The 17385-nt window shown below is 37.0% G+C and overlaps 1 protein-coding gene across 8 annotated transcripts in view; it reads right to left on the bottom strand.

Annotated features, from left to right (window-relative positions):
* PSD3 (pleckstrin and Sec7 domain containing 3) overlaps nt 1-17385 on the bottom strand; it is a 784568-nt gene that overhangs the window by 41532 nt on the left and 725651 nt on the right. For all 8 annotated transcript variants that reach the window (XM_007476432.3, XM_056813640.1, XM_056813642.1 and 5 more), the window contains 2 exons: nt 15285-15442; nt 13151-13295 (listed from right to left, as the gene is read on the bottom strand). In XM_007476432.3, the coding sequence (XP_007476494.2) occupies nt 13151-13295; nt 15285-15442 (303 nt within the window). The remainder of the gene's footprint in view (nt 1-13150; nt 13296-15284; nt 15443-17385) is intronic.

Here is a 17385-nt window from a genome sequence, read left to right as displayed (position 1 = left end):
ACCCAGTATACTTTCTTCCACTCTTTTAAAATGGGCAGAGAGGAAGCACAGTGAATAAAGTAGAACTATAGTCAGGAACACACATTCCAGAGTTCAAATCTGGCCTCAGTCACTTCCTAACTGTGTAACTGTGTGTGTTTGTCTCATTTCTTCATCTATTAAATGAGCTGGAGAAGGAAATAGCAAACCACTCCAGTATCTCTGCTGAGAAAAAAACAAATGGGGTCATGACAAATTCATGACTGAACAAGAACAAAACTCTTATAGGATCCACGGGGAAGCACAGGGATGCAGCAGTGCAGATTACAAGTGTTCTGTTCCTTCATATCATTAAAGAGATCAAGCTGAAAGGGATCCTAAAGATCTATAGATGAAAAAACTGAGGCTTGGGGAATTTAAGTGATTTTCTCAAGGTCACACAGATAGTTAATAGTAGGCTGAAATTTGAACCCAAATTCAGTCTGTTTTTTCCATTAAATCCACCCCCGCCCCAAATCAATAACTTCTTTAGCAATGAAGGCTACCAGAAAGGCTAAGAAATGCTTCTGTCACTACAATCAGAAAGTAGAGCAGTTGAGCTCAGAAGCAGGAATCACGTAAACTATTTTTCTATATTAGTCTTTCTGTGGAAGAGAGCTCAAATAAAAAAAAAATTGAAGACAATAAAATATAGCATGTTTCAATCTGCATTCAGATGCCATCCCTTCTTTCTTAGAGGGAAGATGGCATTTTTCATCATCCCAATTCTCTGGGATTGTCTTGGATCACTGCATTGCTGAGAATAACTAGGTCATTCACAGCGGTTCATCAAGAAGTACTGCTCTCACTGGGTACAATGTTTTTCTGGTTCTGCTCACTTCACTTTGCATCAGTTCATCACGTCTATGATTTAGAAAAATCACATTGGAAGCTGAGTGAAGGATGGATGGACTGTGTTTCTCCAGAGGTCCACAAATTGTGGTTAGAGGCTAACTCCTCCTCTGGTACAGAAAAAACCAAGGGTTAGATAAGGATGACATTACACTTTGAGGAGTTCTTCCATTGTCTTTGGAGATGCAGCTCTCTCATCTTTATTTATACAGAGAATGTAGATGCCCTGGAGGGGTAATATAAGAGGGAGGATACCTGCCACACTGAGATCTGGCCAGATGACCTCTGGAGCAGGGAACTTAACCTGGAGGCCATGAACTTAAAATCATTTTTTTCCTTTTTTTTTTTGCCAACTATACTTGAGTGTAATTGGTTTGCTTTCAAATTGTATGTATGTTATTTTATGTATTTAAAAGGATTATTCTGAGAAAACATAGAATCTGGATTGCCAAAAGGGGGGAAATAAAAATGGCTAAGAATTCTTGTTCTAGTTCTTGTTGTTTAAGGTTAAATTACCTCTATGGTCTGAGATTGGAGGAAGCCTTTAAAAGCTTATGGGTAGGGGCAGCTAGGTACCTGAGTGGATTGAGAGGAGACCTAGAGGTGGGAAGTTCTGGGTTAAAATCGGTCTTGGATCCTATGTGACCCTGGGCAAGCCACTTAACCCCTCTGCCTAGTCCTTACTGCTCTTCTGTCTTGGAATCAATACACAGTACTGATTTTGACTAAGGGTTAAAAAAATGTCTGTGAGTATTAGAAGACGTAAATTATGGGATGGAAGGAGAGGAAAATGAAAAGGAGTAGGACAGGAAGAGAGGCAGAGGAGAGAAAACTTGGCAATGGCCTTCAATTTATAGGGATTAAGAGATAATAAAGAAAGGTGGGGGAAAGGTTCAGGCAGAAAGAAGATAGGGAAAAGAAAGGGATGCATCTGGAGGAGAAAAGAAGAATATCATTCACATCTGCACTAGACCTTGCAGACCTTTAAAAACTAATAAAAACTAATGAAAAATGCTATCATATTCACAGTCTGTGGGAGTGGGTAGTGTACAAAACAGTTACCCTGGAAGTCAATCTTCTTGTTTAAAATATGATGTGGCACACAGTGAATCAGCAGGCTAATGGAATCTACAGATGTTATAAACAAAAATAAGGATGGAGGAGGAGGAGAGAGACAGTCAGATGCAAAGATGCAAAGAGGCAGAGCCAGGGGCAGAAAGAGCCCTAACCACAAATAGTACATTGGAAAGGAAAAGACAAGGCAAGGTGTAAATAAAGTAAGATGAAAACTCATTCTTTTCTATGAATTTTTTTTGGGGGGATGAAGGGGAGACAAGGTAGTATTTGGGGAAAAACAAATGGGAGTGAATCCTTTTAAAAAAACAAAACTATATTGGGGGGAAGAAGAGAGAGAACATGGATAAAAATATTAGAAAATGATTATTACAATTGTATCTACATGTAATCTGAAAAAATATAAAATAATAAAATAAGCAGGACAAAAAATTAAATAAATAATTAAAATTGGTAAGTACTTAAGGTTGGCTGATAAAAGACTATATTCATGCTACATTCAATTCCACCTACACACATTCAGCCTACATCAATGTATAATCTTCTCCATGAAATATTTCTGATCTTCATGCAATCAGAAGTAAACTCTAACTTCTCAGAGCTCTCTGATAATACTTTATTAGTACTTCTCTTATAAATTTTTGCTTTTATATTACAGTTCCTTGGGTGCCTGTCATCTTCCTCACTAGGTAGGTTATAAACTCTTTGAAGTCCAAGACCACATCTTATTCTTCTTAATCCCCTGTTGCACCTAATATAACTTTGTTCTCTGGGTCCTGGTTTCCTCATATATAAGTAAAATAAAGGAACTGGAAAATATCCAAAGTCCTTTCCAACTGTGAAGGCTAATGAGTGAGAAAAGTGAAACAGGGAAGCCCCAAAAGTTAAAGGAAAGAAAGAAGTCCCAAAGTCAAGATCCATCTACAAATGGATCCCGCCTCCCTGTCCTACTTTAATTTCTCACCACTCCTCAACAACTCCCCAACACACTCTTCTAATCAAACCAGCCCTGGTCCCAAATTACTCCCCCGCCCCCTCCGCCTATCCTGACCACTGGCTCTCACTAATCATCCTCTCTTGTGAAATATGGTGGCATTTAGAGTCTTGACAACAAGATTTATTGTTTAATAATACTTTGTCTGACCATCCCACATGCCTTCAATTCACATCTTCCTTATCTCATCCTGAGGGTCTTCTCTTTCCTTTTCTGATGCAGCTCAAGCCCTATTTTCTGCATGAAGTGTTTGCTGACTCCCCTCAATTTCTAGGCTCCTCTCTCCCAAGCTACCTCTCATCTACTTTGAATATATCTGTATTTTTTTTACTTTCTGTTTATGCTGTATATATTTATATACTGCTGTCTGCCCTGTAAACTCCTATTTTAGGGATAGTTTCACTCTTTGTATTGAATATCTCAGGGTCACACATGCTATAAGCATCAAAGGCAAGATTTGAACCCATTTCCTCAGAGTTCAGAACTCTCTAATATGAACTTGGTACCTGAAGAGTGTCTCACCTCAGGTCATTAGTACAGTGTCTGGAACACAGGAGACACTTAAAAAATGCTTATTGACATTAGTTGTTGTTTTTTTCCCTTTTTTTTTATACTTAATCTCCTTGAGAACAATGAGATGGAATTTCATTTCTTCTATACATCCTTCCTCTGTCCTAGTATAGCAGTGTCCAATAAATAATTGTTAAATGATATAAAGAAGGAGAGCTAGGTGGCATGCTGATAGAGTGGTTTGCTTAGAGTCAGGAAGACTCGAGTTCAGATCTGGACAAGTCACTAAATCCTGTTTGCCTCAGTTTCCTCATCTGGAAAATGATCTGGAGAAGGGAATGGCAAACCACTCCAGTATCTTTGCCAAGAAAACCCCACAAAAAGGCAAACAGGACTAAACTGACTGAACAATAATAAAATGTCATGAAAAGTATAAAAACATGAGTGGGGGAGTGGAGGAAGGGCATGACCAATTTATAAATTCATGCCCTTTTGTGTTACTTTAAAGGCAAGATACAAATATTGAGGGCTATGACAAATGATGCAGCAGTATATAAGAACCTTGAGAATAGGGCCATATTTAATGAATTTATTTTGTATTTATATCCTTAGATCAGTGTCTTGAACACAAGTATTTAATGAATGATGGAATGAATTGAAATTTTAGTACCACTGGAAAGATCTCAGCACAGAAGAAGAGCTTAATAAATGGTCTTTTAGTCATTTCCTTTGTAGTACAACCTGCAAGTTCAAGGCTCCTGCAAAGCTCTGCTTTAATGACATCAAAGAGAAATCTAAGAGATTCCCCTCCAATCAACCATCCCCAGCCTCCATTATACTTCCCTCTGAAAATACCCTCTGTGAAGGAAAGTTCTCTCTTAAGCTATTTATGGGAGAGCAGCATTCTCTCCATAAGGAAGTCTTGCTCTATTGAGTTATAATGGCAGCACTTCTTGGAATATCCATCCTGAGCACTGAGACACTTCCATTTGCATGGTGTGAATGATCCATTTTTGCCTCTGGGTTCTACCTCAAATACCTACCTGGATCAATCCATAAATCTTAAGGGCCTGAAATGTGGAGGCAGGAGCTGCCTCTTGTGTTTTCTTTCTCTCTTGCAGGGCATTGACCACAGCAGGCACTGAATTTTCTAAGGGATGATTTGGACAACTGAGCAATTTGTGCAGGTAAGAAATGCTCAGCTTGTTAGGAAAGGAGGATGAATTCCTGGTGAGGATTCTGGACTTGGCTCTCATCCTTGGAGGAGACTAAGATTCAAAGTAGAATGGGACTCTATGAAAACTCAAATAATATATGAATTAAGCTTTAAGTTCAGAAAAAGTACTTTCCCTCATTACAACACTAAGAATAGGAATTGCATTTGATCCACTGAGCCACTTCGATGCCTCAAATTTTGTTTTGTTGTTCAATTGTTTCAGTCATGTCTGACGCTTTGTGACCCTATTTGGCGTTTTCTTGGCAGTGATAATGGAGTGGTTTGCCATTTCCTTCTCTGGCTCATTTTACAGATGAGGAAATTGAGGCAAAAAGAGGTTAAGTCACTTGCCCAGGGTCATGAAGCTAGTTTAAGTGTCTGAGGCTAGATTTGAGTTCAGGTTCTTCCTTTACTCCAGCTCTGATGGTCTATCTGCTGCACCAGCTAGCAGCTTCCTACCTCTGTATACTAATGTCTAAATGCCTGAGTACTAGAGTATGAAACACTGCTAATGTTTCAAATGAATTTTCTTCCTCCAAGAAGAAAAATGTGCTTTGGCAACATTTTAATGGAAAAACAACGAAAGAGGGCAAATCTTCCTACGCAGCAGAGTTGTTCAGGAAGAAATATTACATTTTGAACAGAGTTGCACTGATGATCATCATATTTAATAATTAAGGCTAATATGTTTTGGATAGAAGACAAAAATAATTTAAAGCCAGGAAATGACAGAGCAGATGAATACTTGTTTTGTGAAGTATACTTCTAAAAAACTGAACATTTAATATTTTCCCTTAATTATTGATTTTTTTAAGTGGGGCAATTAATTATGCTTTGCAGTCATACAATAAATTACAATCAAAATTATAATATAAGTACACCTGGGTGCATTTGGCATTTAGGAAAGCCTGAGTCAGGTGTGAGAGAGTGTCGTAGATCCAGAATGCACAATTGGGTTGGGAGATCAGACAGAAAGGAAATGAGAGAGGCAGATGTACACCTGGAAGACTGTTAAAGGAAACAGTGAGTAAGTCTGTGTGGTAAGACTTCAAGGCTGCCCACAAAGAACGAAAGATCATTTTCCCACTTTTGGCTATTGTGCAGATGGCTCTTTCCCCCTTCCCTATCTATTTCTTGACAATTCCCATCTGTATATAGTGAAGTGTCAACCCCAAAGGTAAATATTATTTAAGTTATCATCTCTTTTCTGTAGATATGAAAATTAAAACAATAAGACGGAGGTCATCTTGGTTTGTTTCTACTTTCTGAAGTAAGACTAAAGCATGTTATTCTCCTTTTCTATAGAAATCAAAGAAGTGACAAAATTCTCTAAGGTATAATACATGAGCATTGGTTCTGTGTTCTTATATCCCCCCACACTAGATCTTTCCTTTGGACAATTATTTATATAAGTAATCCTTGATTAGTATCTGTTTGCAGTAATGGTAATAAAGGACTTCAATTGCATCAGGAGAGAAGACATTAAAGAAGATGTATAAGCTCTCGCTAAGATGATAAAATATGTTATCAAGGGAAATTGTGGTAAATTCCTCTAGACAATGCAACAGAAAGTGGCCCTCCTACTAAGTAAAAACAGGTAAAAGCAACAATTTCAGTTTTTTTTTCTTTCTCACTTAACGGGGTGTTATGGCACACATCTATGATTCCTACTGCCAGGGAGGCTAATGTAGCTTGATCTCTTGAACTACAGAGTTCTGAGCTGAAGGGGGCAGAGTTAATCGGGTGTATACAAAGTCTAGCATCAATATGGTGAATTCTGGGGGTCCAGGGGTATAGTGAGGTGAGGTGTCTGGAAGGATTAAGATCATCTAAGGACAGATGAAACAACCTGGGGTCAGAAATAGAACAATTCAAAGGTCTTATGCCAATCAGTAATAGCACTGGGCCCATGAATAGCCACTGCACTTCTAGCCTGAGTGAGATTGGTAGACCAGTATTTAAACAAACAAACAAACCCACCCAAAGTAATAGCTAAAATTGCTTCTTTCATTAGGCTTTTCTATTTTCTAGTCCGTGTTTTTCTAAGGTTAAATATAAGACTTCCCAAAAGATTTGAATTGAAAATGAAGTTTTAAGCTTTTAGGGGTACCCCGTAAGTAGAAAGTTTTAGACTTCTACAAAATTATTCTGTGTCATAAAGAGAAAAGTACAATTGCTGACAATATAAAGGGAAAAAACCTCAGAATATTAATGAAAACATAACAAACATCAATAAAAATAATTTTTAAATCAAGGTTGGAAAAATCCATTCAGTTCAGAGTTTCATTTAAAAATCAAATTACTAATATTTTCCATAAATGGGGCAAAGTAAATTAGAGGGATAAACCCAACAAAAAGAGGGCAGGAATCTGTAGAGACACACTACAGGAAGAAGATTATTTGTGAATTTTCCTGAAATTCTTATCATAAAATCATTATTCTGAAAGGAATCAATAATTTACTCCAGTCCCTCCCATTAAAACTTTATTTATCCCATAAAGAGAACTTAAAAAAAAAACTCTAGAGAAGTTGAAGCTATAATCTTTCCTTATAATACATTCCGGCATTTGATATATGACTTGTTCCAGAAAGAACAAGGAGACCTTTCTTAATATCTAACTTAAAACCAGTCTGATATAATTGATGCCCTTTCTTTTGTTTTTATCCTTTAGAGGTAAGAGAAAATAGAAGTCAGCCGACTGGGAACATGGCAAGAAGGAATGAGGTGGTAAAAAGAATATCTCCACCATAAAATATTGTTGTTCAGCTGATTCAATCATGTCCAACTTCTCAAGACTCCATCTGGGGTTTTCTTGGTAGAGATATTGGAGTGCTTGGCCATTTCCTTCTGCTCATTTTACAGATGAGGTACCTAAGGAAAACAGGGTTAAAGAACTTCCCCAGGGAGAGTTTAAGTGTCTGAGGTCAGCTTTGAACTTGGGAAAATGAATCTTTCTGACTCCAGGCCAAGAGTTCTACCCACTGTGCCACTCAGCTTCCCTTTGTAGAGAAGACTACTATTTAAGCCAACTTAGCCTCACTGAAATTGCGAGGCACAGAAATGGCAAGTGGACAAAAACTAAATGTAACGGGTAGTAAAAGGATAAATGTGGAGTTTCTTTTAAACAAAGCCTTCATAACCACTGTGAGCCTAGAGAAAAGTCATAATCTGTGCTAAGCTTTGCAAACAGTAACTAGTCACAACCCAACATGGCTGCTGGTTTTTTTGTTTTTGTTTTTGTTTTTTAGTGTGCATATTGTATAGAAAGGACAATTTCATTCGTTTTTTGAAGAAGGTCATACAAATACACACATATGTCAGTAAGATCTTCTAGTCCTCTCTTCTTCATGTGGAATAAATACAATTTCCATCATGTACTCCTATGGTGCCAAGGAAAAGAATTAAGAAGATCAGTCTTGGAAACCAATTAATGGATGATGAAGAGATGGAAGGTTTGGTGTGTAGGAGGCAATGGAAATGCCATCTGTGAGAAGGGAAGAGATAAGGGCAAAAGGAAAGAAGAACAAGAAATGATTTCAGCAGGGTTTGAGTACATCATAAGATCTCAGAGATAGAAAAAGACTCTTAGTTCCAACCCTTGGCTGAACAAGAATGCTCTCTAAAATAGCAGTCTCAGCTGATCAATACACCTGATGGGTGGCCATCCAATCTTATTTTAAAGATTACTAGCAAGGACGGCTAGATGGCACAGTGGATGGAATGCTGGGCTTGAAGTCAGGATGAATCCATTTTCTAAATTCAAATCTGGCCCCAGACACTTACTAACTGTGTGATCCTGGACCAGCCATTCACCTTGTTTGCCTTAGCTTCCTCACCTTTACAAAGGAACTAGAGAAGAAAATGGCCCTGTATCTCAGCCAAGAAAAAACCCGAAATGGATTCATGAAGAATGAGACACAACTGAAAATGACTCAACAAGAGCAACAAAAGTAAAGGTGTCCCTTGTGCTTTATGAAGCAAGCCTGCTCCGCTTTTCAATACCTCTAATCGCTAGGGTGATTTTTCCTTACATTAAGCTCAAATCAACCTCTAGCCAATGTTCCTAACTCAGGTTGGTCTACCCCTTCTTCTACATGATAACTCTTTGGATACTTGAAAGTAGTCTTTCTTCTTCAGGATAACCAGCCCAGTTCCTTCAAATGATCACCAGACCCAGGTCCATCATCATTGTGGTTATCCTTTTCTAGATACTCCCTTCTCTAATAATATTCTTCCCAGAATTTGATACCTAGGACTGAAAACAATGCTCCAGGTATGGTCTGTCCAGACAGAGCATAGACTATCCCTTCCCTAGTCCTGCATCTGCTATCTTGGTTGCTACAACATACTGCTGTCTCATAATAAGCCTGTCATCCACTAAAATCTCTAGGTTTTTTTTTTTTCAGATCAATTGCTATCTAGTCATTTTTTTTATTTGTATTTTTGAGGTTGATTTCACCTTATTGGATTTAACTCAATATCCTAGCCTGTGAACGCATTTCGAATCTTAATTCCAGACTGTATTTTTTAAAAAAGATAAATACTATAAAATCCTGTTCATCCAGACTTAAAACAAAAAGAAACTTTAATAAATGCAGATATGCACAAAGATAACCAAAGATAATAAATTATCTTCTGAATTTACAACATCAGTAAAAAGTAAATTATATGGAACCTTTTCACTGGATTTTTATATTCTAATTAGGTGAAAATTATAATCCAGATAAAGTATAATCATTCATATCCTGATGACTGAACTAACCAGAATTTTCCATTCCCCAATCATTCTGGATAACTAAAGCTTTACTGTCTATAAAGAAAGCAAAATATGAGGAAGAACTAATACATGATTAAAGTCTACAAAATGATGAATGAGTACATAAATATACCTAGAAAAATCAAACTGATTCAGCAAAGAGGCAAGCATCATGTTCTGGAATTAATATCAAGAGGAGTGGTTCTCCTCTTTTGCTAGTCAAAATTTACATAATTCTCTACTGATCAATCCATCCTATTACTAACTATTTAACTCCATTTTTACCTATTCACAACCCTTGTATAGCCTGAATTTAGTTCAGGCAAGAAACCACTCACATCTTTATCCTTTTTAATAGCATGGAAATCCATTGGTGTGGGGGGAGATAGACAGATAGACAAAAACATGAGGCAGAAGGATTATAGCATCTTCTCTTAAAGAGATCTTACTTGAAATTTATGAAAGAAGTTACTGAAATAAAAGAGGTGGCACAAAATAAACTTCATGACCAAAATCTTATCAAATTATGAATAAGATAAAAAGCCACACACATATACACATGAGATAAAATTCAATATCTTACATGCAGTAGTCAGTGACAGGGGTATTGTTATTCATTGGGCAATAAAAAACTTCCCATAAAGGAACTATCAATAAAATATACATATCTCTAAAAGACTACTGAATATAATGCAATCTTTATTAACTAGAAATCATATTTCAGCATCTTCCACTACCAAAGGATTATGATTATAATCCTTAGCTTAATTATCCTTCTATCTCCCCACTGTACCTATTCCATTACTTTGCACATAGTAACTCTTGGGATTTGAGAACTGCAGAGATCAATGGGTCATTGGAAAGCCCATCAAATGCATTCAGAATACCCTGTTCGATGGCTTCAACAAGGGGTCAAACAAGCATGTGCTCATACAGTCTTCTTTTATAGATCTTGAATGAATAAAAAGTAGCTCTTAGACTTCCATTTGGATAAATTCATCCAAATACACTGATATATTCCTCTCTGAAACTTCTACACATTGCGCCTACTTCTGTGCTCTCAGACAAATCAGAAAAAAATGGAAACCCTCGTCTATATGGCAGGTCTTCAAAGACATATGATCTCTTGTTGCTGTTGTTCAGTCCTTCAGTCCTGTCTAACTCATGATCCAGTGGGATCGTACTATTCATGAGATTTTCTTGGCAAAGATAGTGGAGTGGCTGGCCATTTCCTTCTCCAGTGGATTAAGGCAAATGGGGTTAAGTAAGTTGCCTATGGTCCCAAAGCTAGAAATATCTGATGCTCAGATATTTCAAGCTCAGAGCTCTATTCACTGAGCTACCCATCTGCCTCCTAGGCAAACAGAGGCTAAATACCTTGACCAAGGTTATAGAGCTAGTTAGTTTCAGAGGTTGGATTTGAATTCTTAGGTCTTGTCTTTTCTAGTGTAAACATTCCCAGGTTCTCAAATTGATTATGATATGGTAATAATCTTGAGGGTTACGGTAGGCAGCAGCTAGGTCCTAAGGGATGTGAATAATGAATCTTTTGACATGGTCTCATATAATTGAAACCACACTCTTTAAAGCTATAATAATATAAAATATGGTAAGTGGATTCAGCCCAATGGAAATATTGAAAGTAAATTCAAATAATGTGACCACTTCTGGGGATTAGTGAGTCCTATTAATGGGTACCTAGCTCTGGGTCTGGATTCTGAGGTCTGATACTCAAATCTCAGCTTTGCTACTTTATTACTGGGATTCCTATGGCATGTCACCATTACCTCTTTTACAGATAGCTCGTCTGTAAATTGAGGGGACTCTTCTGGGTGGCTTCGATAGTCTCCTATCAATTCTAACATATGATCCTATGTTGGAGGGGGCTGGGTGAAATAGCTTCTCTGATTTTTTTCCAATGGTAAATCTATGATCCTATTAGCAATATCCTGGTCTACTTCCTCTTACTCTTCCTAATTCCCACCAACTACAAATGCCTTCCTTCTCAAACTACCTTGTATTTAACTACGTTATATGGATTTGTACTTATTTAATTTGGGGGACCTTTATGTCTTCAGTTCCTAAATATAGGGCATGGCACACAGGTGCTTAGAAAATTCTTATTGACCTGACTTTATATTTATAGCATCTATTTTAAAATGTATTTGTCTCCCCCCCAACCCCAATTAAAATGTAAGCTCCCTCTAAGTAGAGATTGTTCCATTTTCTTTGTGTGTGTAACTTGTATCCCTCTTGCTAGCAGAGTGTCTGGTACACAGAAGGTCCTAATAATCAACAAGTATCAGCATAACTTGTCATATGGGACTCTTAGAAATATCTTTTATGTAGAAAGGGGGTCTTTTTATTTCATTAAGGTTGGAGATGACTGCTGGGGATGAAAGATAATACTGCATGGCATCTGTTTTATTGATAGGGTATTTTTGTTGATGTTGCCATTTTTGTTTCTGAAAGCACATTATCTAACTTTATTATTGCTATTTTGAAAAGCATACTGCTAATACAAACTATAATGACAATAGCATCTACTAAAGATCTAATTAGATCCTTCTCCACAGTGTGGGGGTGACCTTGGATTACTAAATGCTAGGTCAATGGAACACAAGCTCTTGTTGCTGTGCAGAGAGTAATAGATATAGTGATGGATTTCTAAGCCCAAGGATCAATCCAGTTCAATGAAAAGATGTTCATTATCAGAACATTGGCTACCAGGTGGTGAATATTTTTGACCATGGCTATTCATGAAGCCATCTAATTAAAAAACTGTAATTTGCAGTAGGCCAGAGGATACTTACATCAATGAAATGGAATACAGCTAGGTCCCATATGTAAGACAAATAACGAATCCTGTGAAGTGGTAGCATTATTTGAATTTATGCTATATATCAGTTACCATATTTAATATTATTATATTCTCTAACACAGGGGTCCCCAAATATGGCCCATGGGCCACATGCAGCCCCCCGAGGTCATTTATCTGGCCCCCACCTCACTTCCAGAAGGGGCACCTCTTTCATTGGTGGTCAGTGAGAGGTGCTGCATCCTGTGCTCTTGGAGTACTGTGTGTGGCGATGCTGCAAAGGTGGCATCACTCACATAGAGAACTACTTCCCATGACATAATCCTTTGCATGGCACTTTGTTCTGAGAATGAGGCGCCACGCAAAGGATTATGTGGATGCACAATGGAAGAGGTCAGCATGGTGACAGGCAATCTGGCGGAGGGGATTCCACCCCGTGTATACTGCTGCCCGGTATAGTGGTGGCAGTGATGGGCCTGTGCAAGGTGTGACAGGCCATCACAGCCAGCGCTGCAGCCTTCACTATCCCAGTCAGCGGTATACAGATTTGTTCATAGTTGTTTTTTTGTTTTTGTTTTTTATAGTCTGGACATCCAACAGTCTGACGGACAGTGAATTGGCCCCCTGTGTGAAAAGTTTGGGGACCCCTGCTCTAAGAGCAAAAATTTGAATACATGAGACTACTTCTTGGGATTCATTATTTGCATTAATTAAGACCTAGCTGTGCTGAATAAAGGTTAATTTAGCACTTTCCTTGCAAGGCATATAAAAGACATTTACCTTTTAGTTTGTTTGTGGAAAGGGAGAGAAGTCCAGAATGCTCAGAGAACTTGATTTTTTTTGTCCTGAAGAACAACTAAAAGACAGCTCATACTTTCTCTAAGAATCGTTACTCACTCCACTCTATTTACCTGTGACAATTTTGTGGTTGTAGCTGGAAGAAGAGGACGGCTGAACTTCTTCTGAGAGCCAATAGCTGCTGGAAATGGCGGGGCTGAAAACACAGCTGCCACACAGTTGATTCTGTTTATCCATGCTTCCATTTCCTCTGGGCTCCTGTGAAAGATGGAAGAAATTTTAGGTTGTTTTTAAAGTTGATGTTCCTTAATTCCTACTTTATTCTCATTGGGGACTAAGCATGTGGCTTAGAAAGTACTCTTTGGGATTCCAATAGCTCAATAATGCTTGCCCAGCTGATTTCATTTTAGTAAAATGTTGTAAAGAGAAATGTCTTCCTCTCATTTCTTCTACTACCTCACCATCCAAAATCTTTGGGTTATATCTCCCTTTGGCATTACAGGAGTTCTTCACCTAGAATTTGTAAGCTTGTGTTTTTATGAAGTGTTTTGATAACTATTTAAATATACTTGGTTTATTTTACAGCCCTATGTATTTCATTTTATTCATTTAAAAACATTACTTTGAGAAGGGATCCAGAGAATTCACTGCCAAAGAGTCATGATAAAAAAAATTAACCATGCTGTTTTTTTAAAGAGTAACCATTCTAATCATAGGGTATTCAGACTACTGTTTCTTAAGATTCCAAAAATCCTGTTGAACATAATGACCCGTTCACATTATTCTCTGCTCCCCATTTAGCAATCTTCAGTCTTTGCTAAATCAAATTCCATAAGCCCCAAGACAATAATACTTTGCCACTCATTTTGCTCATGATCTGACAATACTTTATTTGACAAAGTTTTTGTTATTTGTTTTTTCATTCCTTTATAAGATATCTCACCCTCTTTTTAGAAATCCAAAGATCCTTATACTTCTCAAGTAGCAAATATTCATCTACTGCTCTACACTCTCTCATGTATAGAGTCATCCATTGCTACACATGGAAGTCCTCCAGGCTGCCTCTGACTCACCTTCTAATTATGAATCTATTCTATATCTCTGCTTCATTTTTTCCTCCTCTTCTCCTATAGTGTTCCTTTAATGTTAGGTTATCTAATATCCACTTCTAAATCCTCAACCTTTTTTACCTCCCTGAAACATGACAATCTTGGTTATCCTTGCTAGATAGTCTCTCCTTTCTGAATTTTTGTGGTATTGATCTCACATTATGCTGCTCTATGTACCAAGTAAAGGGGCCATTTTGGCTGTTTCACTATTTAATTCTCATTTTGCCCCATCTCCCATCTCTGCGCCATTCCACCGCTGAGCCCCATTCTTGGAATGCGCTCCTTGTTTCTCTCTACCTTTTCTTTCCTGTTTCATCTTAGTCAGATGCTTTGCCTTACAGCACATCCTCCTCTGGTTTCCTTCAAGACTCAGTTCAAATATCATCTTCTACGGGCAGCTTTTCCCAATCCCTCCAGATGCCACCAAACTTACTCCCAAAACTACACTGTATTCATTTTGTATACTTCCTGTCTGAATACATCTATAAGCTTCCTAATATATGTATATTGTCTCCTCCACTAAAAGAAATATATCATACATGTATAATTCCACATATATAATGTCTCCTTCATTACAATGGCAGTTCTTTGAGGGGAGACACTGGTTTTTGTCTCTGTATCCCTAGTATTTAACAAAGCACCTGGTAAATACTTAATAAATGCTTGTTGTCAAATGGATTTAGATTTGCCAACTCTTTCTCTGGACTCTCTCCTTTAACCATCTTAGTTATAAAATCCATTTCTATCTTCCCAAAGTCAGAGAAGTATTATTGTCTGTAGAAAGAGAAATAACTACAGCTTTTGAATTCAGTTTTACCTAAATAAAGGGTGAGTATAGACACAAGTCTGCATATTGTAGCAGAAGAAACATGGGACTGGGTATCAAGAAACCCGGATTCTAGTCTCAGTTCTTCTAGTGACCTTGGGCAAGATTCTTTCCCTCTCTGTAAAGTGGAGCTAATAAAAATTTCCTTAGAAATCTCAGAGTAGTTGTGAGTCACTTGAGATAAATGCAAGTGAAAAAGTACTTTGAGAAATATGAAATGTGATACAAATACTATAATTAATAATAATTAAGCTTCTTAAATGGAACACCCCCCCCCCTCCACTGACTCCTTCACCCAAACCCCATACATACTGGGCTTGAAAGAGCAAGACCCTCCAGTCGGCTGTTTTGAGTTTCAGCACATTTGGTTTCTTCTCATAGTCAGTGGCCTTTGATGCCAGCGCATGATGTACACTCACAGCATTCTTCAAGTCATCTTCAGACAGAGCCTTTTCTGGTTTGTACTCATCCTGCATTAAAAAAGATAAAACAAAGAACATAAGGCCATTAAGCTAATGCTGTTTCATACGCTTCTTTTAAAGAGAGAAAAGCAAAAGTGACCCCTATCATGGATGTTTGCTACTGATGAAAATAATGTCCAATTCTCAGTGCATTTGCTGCCTAATAAGCTTGGCACTTAAGTTTCTCTCCAGTCAAGACAATTCAGAGTTTCAAAATTATATAACTCTTCACTAACCTCAGAGTATTATAACTACAAATAAAGAAGTGGAAAACAACGTTAAGTTTGTAAAAAATGCGATCTACCAGGTTAATGATTATTTAATAAGACAATTTTTTTAATGTTAAATGTCAGGAACTGCTATGGTAAGAGACACAGACTTTCATAGGAATTTATAGAATTTTAAAGTTGGAATCATTTACTCCCCAAAGAAAAATACTTATGAAAAGCAATAGGAAAAAAAGTCAACAACCACCACCAAAAAACATCAAGAAAATAATTGCAGCTTATGGAGCGACATCTTTTGCAGAGTATCAGAAGATAGATAAATGCTACAAGAAATCAGTTACAAATCTTCAATTAAATATATACTTTAATACTCAATGACTTCTATACAATGGTGAGCATAGGAAAGAATGGTGAGGAAGACATGGGAAATACTAAGGAGTAAAAATAATTAAGAAGGAACAAAAGTAAATAGAGTATATCTGTGAGAATATCTTTGTGTGTATATAGTTCATTTATATGAATATGTATATGAATATAAGCATATGGTATTTAAAAAGCTATTAAAGCTTAAAACTGAACTAAGATTTTTGGAATATACTGTATATAAGTTTCATGCCTATGAATCATGAATACATTCTTCAAGCTGGGTGAACCCAGGGTATAAGATTCATGGGAGCACATAAACAAGAAGAATATTATACAGAATAAGAATCCATGGACCCATACTGATTAGAATCAGTGGTTTTCAAACTTTTCAGTCTTAGGATCCTTTCATACTCCTAAAATTATTGACAATTCTGCCTTTCCAATAAAATATGGGGTGAATCTAAAATGTCAATTATCACCACTATTATTCAATATCATTCTAGAAATGCTAGTGACAGCAAAAAGAGAAGGAATTAGAATAGGCAAGAAGGACTCTTTGCAAATGAAATGACTGGATTCTTAGAGAATCAACTAAAAACTAGTTGAAATAATTAACAACTTCAGTATAAGTTACAGGATATAAAACAAATCCACACAAATACTTAACATTTCTATATATTTTCAACAAAATCATCAGAAGGGGACAAAAAGAGAAACTCCATTTAAAATAACTACAGACTATGAAGTCTACATAAGAAGATAAATCCAGGAACTGTATAAATACTTCTCACATGAATAAGTAAATGTAAACAACTAGAACAATATTAATTGCTCAGGGGTAGGCTGAACTAATTAAAAAAGACAATTATTTAAAAAATGACAAATTAATCTATTTAGTGTCATGCCATCAAACTACCAAAAATTATTTTATAGAGCTAGGAAAAATTAAAACAAAATTCACCTGAAAGAACAGGTCAAAAATACCAAGGGAATCAATAGGAAAAACTATGAAGGAAGGATGATTAGCAGTTCTGGTTCTCAAACTGCATTACAAAGTAGTATACATCAAAATGATCTGGTACTGGCTAAGAAATGAGAGTGGTGGCTTTTTGTGGAATATCTTAGGGACACAATACATAGAAGTAAATGACCACAGTAAACTAATGTTTGACAAACTCAAAGATCTAAGATTTTGGGACAAGAACTCACTGACAAAAATTGTTGGGAAAATTGGAAAGCAGCTTGAACACACTGTACTGAAATAAGGTCAAATGGGTACCTAATTTCGTCATAAAGGTTGGTATTATAAGCAAATTAGGAAAATACTGATCTGTCATATTATAGATAAGGTAAGACTAT

This window comes from Monodelphis domestica, chromosome 1, assembly GCF_027887165.1.
Source record: "Monodelphis domestica isolate mMonDom1 chromosome 1, mMonDom1.pri, whole genome shotgun sequence".
NCBI classification, from domain to species: domain Eukaryota; kingdom Metazoa; phylum Chordata; class Mammalia; order Didelphimorphia; family Didelphidae; genus Monodelphis; species Monodelphis domestica.
The sequence above is the reverse complement of the archived record's forward strand: the minus strand, read 5'-3'. Positions and strand labels throughout refer to the sequence as shown.